Source organism: Protopterus annectens, chromosome 5.part0, assembly GCF_019279795.1.
Source record: "Protopterus annectens isolate FY-2018-M chromosome 5.part0, PAN1.0, whole genome shotgun sequence".
Taxonomy (NCBI): Eukaryota; Metazoa; Chordata; order Ceratodontiformes; family Protopteridae; genus Protopterus; species Protopterus annectens.
In genome coordinates, this window is record NC_056735.1 from 812,524,761 (window position 1) to 812,529,222 (window position 4,462).

Sequence of the window (4,462 nt, forward strand, 5' to 3'; positions counted from 1 at the left end):
ACATTTCTAGCTCTTACTAGGAATCTAAACATGTGCATAGAGTTAGTATTAATAATGTACTTCGCTAGAGCATGAAACCTGTTCTGCTTACGTATTGCTGATTTTGATCTGGAGGAAAGAATGGATTGTCAGTGTCTATATAACTAAAATAAAAGGATTTCCCACAAGGTTTTGTGCCTATTTCACCCAAAGGTGTACCCATAGGAAAGACTGCCACGTGAACCACCTCTTGAGTAGAGATAATATGCATCCATCATACATATTCAAGAATGTCATAAGGAATCAAGTGTTTAGAGCCTCAAGGTTGAATATGAGAGACACTGTTTTTAGAAGCCAAATGGCTAGTGACCCTTAGGGCTGACACTGGGCATGGTCTTAATGAGCAGATAGTATTAAGACCAAAGTTAAAGTCTAGACCCCTGCGAAGATGAATTTTCATGCACAAGCTTATCATGTACAATTTTTGTATAAGTTATATATTGTAGTTATTTACTGACGTTATAATATTGTTCCTTTTTATGCTTGTACACAGTCTATGCATTTTGATTAAAGTTTTTTTTAATAATTTTTACAATTAAAGGCTTTAGTCACTAGATCATGTGACTTTTTAGTGATCATGTGATGTTATCTGCTGTATTTAAAGGAGAGACCTGTACTTCCAGTGATATATGCACCTGAAGAAGCACTCATGGAAGCGCTTGTGCTACATTAAAATGTTTTAGATTTTTAACCTGGAGCCTAGCCTGTGCCTACTTTTTGTTTTTATCTAAAAACCTTGCCTTAGCAAAAATGTATTTAGTTTGTATTTATTTCGACTCATAATAATAATTTTTTAAAGAAATTTGTATTTCTAACAACATTACCAATCAGATCATTTTTATACCTTTTTAAAGTATTTTATTACTAGCAAGCGAATTTCTTTAGATTTCATCCCATATATTATTGGGTTTAAAGCTGAAGGTACCACAATATAAAGGACTGAAAAGAAGGCATGAATGTGGGAAGAAAACCTATTCTCAAAAATAAATACTAGTACATATAATGCTGAGAATAGATAAAGTATTAGAATAACAAACAAATGTGAGCTGCATGTGCTAAAAACCTTTTTATATGCCTCCTGTGATCTTAACTTTATAGCGGCAATAATAATCATATAATATGACAAACCAATTAAGAATGTATCAAATGGACTTAATAAAAAAAGGGCAATAGTCATATAATTATCACTCATAAATGTATGTGTACATGCACTGTTAATCACAGCAAAATATTCACAAAAAACATTATTCACAGTACATTTGTTGCAGTATGTCAACATTCGAGCAATCACGGGAATAGGCATTGCAAAACAGAGACTTCGTATTATAATAAACACACATCCTTTGAAGAGAAATGCATTTGTCATTATAGATGTATATTGGAGAGGCTTACATACAGCAACATAGCGATCATAGGCCATTAACACTAGCAGGGATGATTCTATTACAGTAGGGAAATAAACAAAAAACATCTGAATGAAGCAGACATCAAATGGAATAACGTGTGCTCCAAACCATAATGTTGCTAAAAGACTTGGCAGTAGCGTAACACCTGAGACAAAATCAGCTGCTGCTAAGATACAAATTAAGATGTACATAGGTTCATGCACACTTGCTTCTCTTATTACAGTTGTCATGATGGTTAGATTACCAAAACATGTCAAGAAAAACATTACTGTGAAAGGAAGTGAAAGTACATGATTCCATTTCTCAAATCCAGGGAAGCCACATAGGACGAATTCTTGATCTTGACTGCTGGTATTGCTGATATTTACTGAACAACATGGTAAACTGTCCATAATGATCTGTAACTAAGCAGACAAACCTTGTTATTTCATTTCGGGTTTTTTTTTTGACATTCACTAATTAGCAGATATGTCCCTTGATGTTATTTTCCATTTTTTCATATTAATTAAGAATGGTTCTAGCATTAAACAGCATCAGTAGCTGTTTTGACTTGGGAACACATTCTTCTGATTATCCTGCTGCACATGAAGAAAGTATAGTTGTGTAAGTAAACTTACCACAGCAGTAGATGTTTGAATGGTCACTGCTGCAATAGCATTATCCTTATGGGTTATGCCCTGCTAAGGACATAACAGCAGTCCAGCATCCAAAGCTTCAGGCCACCTTCTATGCAACCAAACCATTAGTCAGCTAAAGCTGAGCTGACTGATAAGGCAGGTTTGGGTGACAAAACCATCAGAGCTTTTATGCCAATAGAGAGAAGAATGTTAAAGCCCTGACAAGGACAATGTTTGGAAAATAAAAATAAAGATCTTTACTCTGGCAACAAAAATATACAAATAGAAGGAGTGGAGGGAAGGAGTAGCTACTGCAGCAATGATCATTCAAACATCTACTGTTATGGTAAGTTTACTTGTAAAACTGTGCTATGTTTATCATAAGTATCACTGCTGTAGTAGCCTTAGCCATAGAGGTAGACTACCATAGTGTAGACTGACTGGGAAGAGGAAGGAGGAAGGGTCCAGGAGTCGCTGTAGAATAGTCCTAACAAAGTCTGTCCTTGACCTGGAGAAGAAATCTATTTATAGTCCTTTGTTGATGTACACAGAGCACCAAGTTGCTGCTTCTAGAATTCTTCTAATATCCAACCCTTTCCAGAAAAACACTGTTGATGTCAAGGCACTGGTAGAATGAGCCTTGACCCTAACAGGAATTGTCTTGTGGTGGGGATAATACAAGATAATTATATGAGGCAACCACCTGGAAACATGTTTTGACACAGTCTGTCCTTTTTTCTTACCTTTGCAAGAAATAAAGAATTCCTGAAAGATTTTGTTCTGTCAAGATACTATCTGAGTTGTCAAGCTTTGGAGTATTTTTTACCATCATCTTTACATTCTGGAAATAAGACAGGTAGTTGGATAGTTTGGCTGAAAGTAAACTCAGATACTATTTTTGGCACAAATGAAGGATTAGTTACCAAGGAAATCCTATCCTTTTGGAATAACAGATAGGGTTGACACAACGTAAGAACTTTTAACTCTGATACTCTTCCTGCCCAGGTTAGAGCAATGAAATTTTGCTTGCTCATATTTGCATTAATAATTCTAAAAACATGTCACATACAAAATATTAGAAGATTTAATTGTAAAGCCTACAAAATGAGAAACACAGCTGCATTGATACTTGGCCTCTGCTAAGTGCAGATAAAGAGATATTGAATATTATTTATATGATATTTATTTGTATTGTAATAATTTTCACATTTCTTTAAATATCTCAAGAATCAAATGACACAGACAGAGAACTACTTAGCCACATATGAAAGCTCATAGCAATATGAAGAAAATTATGTTGGCAGTAATGTTGTTGCTTAAATGGTTACTGCAGTATTGTATGCTGTCTATACAAGATTGCATGTATTTATTGTGGTTATTGTGGCTTACAAAATCCATTTCAAGACCTAGACTTGAATGAATCCACCGAGTCTAAAGGTTGCTTTCTGCTAAACAGTTAGCAATTACAGTTTTCTAGTAACACTTAGAGTTCTACACATGTGAAGAATTTTGAATGAGGCAATAACTTCATTTTTTAAAGGACCAGGCCACACTCACTGGGAGATAGTGTACAAACTATAAAGATTTCCATTGAAGGGAATAAGTTAAGGACCTCAAGTCAGCCTTAAAAGCTAGTTCAAAGCAAGAGTTAGTTTTTTCTAGCACAATATTAAGATCCCAAGGAGGAGTCACTGGCTTTCTAGAATGCTTGGAATTCAGACATACTAAAATGGCAAACTCATGAACCTTGATGGAGGAGTAAGACAAGATAGAGGATAGTAACTCACACAAATAATGTACAACCAGAAAAACACTAGCCTTAAATAGGAGCTGCTTCCATTATTGTCATCAACCAGAAAATCTTTTCAATTTACTAATATATATGCTTTTCCATTAGTGAGTGTTCCTTTTTTAGCAAAATTCAAGTTTTATTAAAACTTTAACAAAAAAAAAAACTGTACAATGCCCAATAAATAAAGATATAAAAATAAAATATTACATTTACCTGCAGCACATGCATAATAAACATAAGATGCAATAAATCACTTTGGATTCTGCTTATATCAACTATAAAAGAAAAGAGACCAAAAGGAATTCCATTCCTGGAAATACCTATAAACAACTTTTGTCTGTGAAGATAAACAATCATCTCTTTGCCACAAACAGTATCTCACCCCTTGCAATACTTGGATATAATGGCTATGATTGAAGCTACAATTCATATTATCACCACCCATAAATCCCTAGAAATCACAATATTAATCCTATGAATACCAAAAAGCCTTCTCCCCAAAAATCTATTACATCTGGAACACTGACCTTTGCTGCACAGCACAGCAAATGATGCAGCCTGTTCCAGATTGAAACTATTGCCGGGCATGTCCAAATCACATGAAAATA

The 4,462-nt window shown here is 34.6% G+C and overlaps 1 protein-coding gene across 1 annotated transcript; it reads right to left on the minus strand.

The window, feature by feature from the left end:
• Nucleotides 1-877: 877 nt before the first annotated feature.
• Nucleotides 878-1,675, minus strand: LOC122802200 (olfactory receptor 56A3-like). The gene has a single exon (XM_044071864.1). It carries the CDS (start codon nucleotides 1,673-1,675, stop codon nucleotides 878-880), a length of 798 nt encoding a protein of 265 aa, XP_043927799.1.
• Between the last annotated feature and the right edge of the window lie 2,787 nt (nucleotides 1,676-4,462).

What these genes read in the sequence shown, in the direction of transcription:
- LOC122802200 (XM_044071864.1), bottom strand. Translation starts at nt 1,675, where the DNA reads ATGACAACTGTAATAAGAGAAGCAAGTGTGCATGAACCTATGTACATC.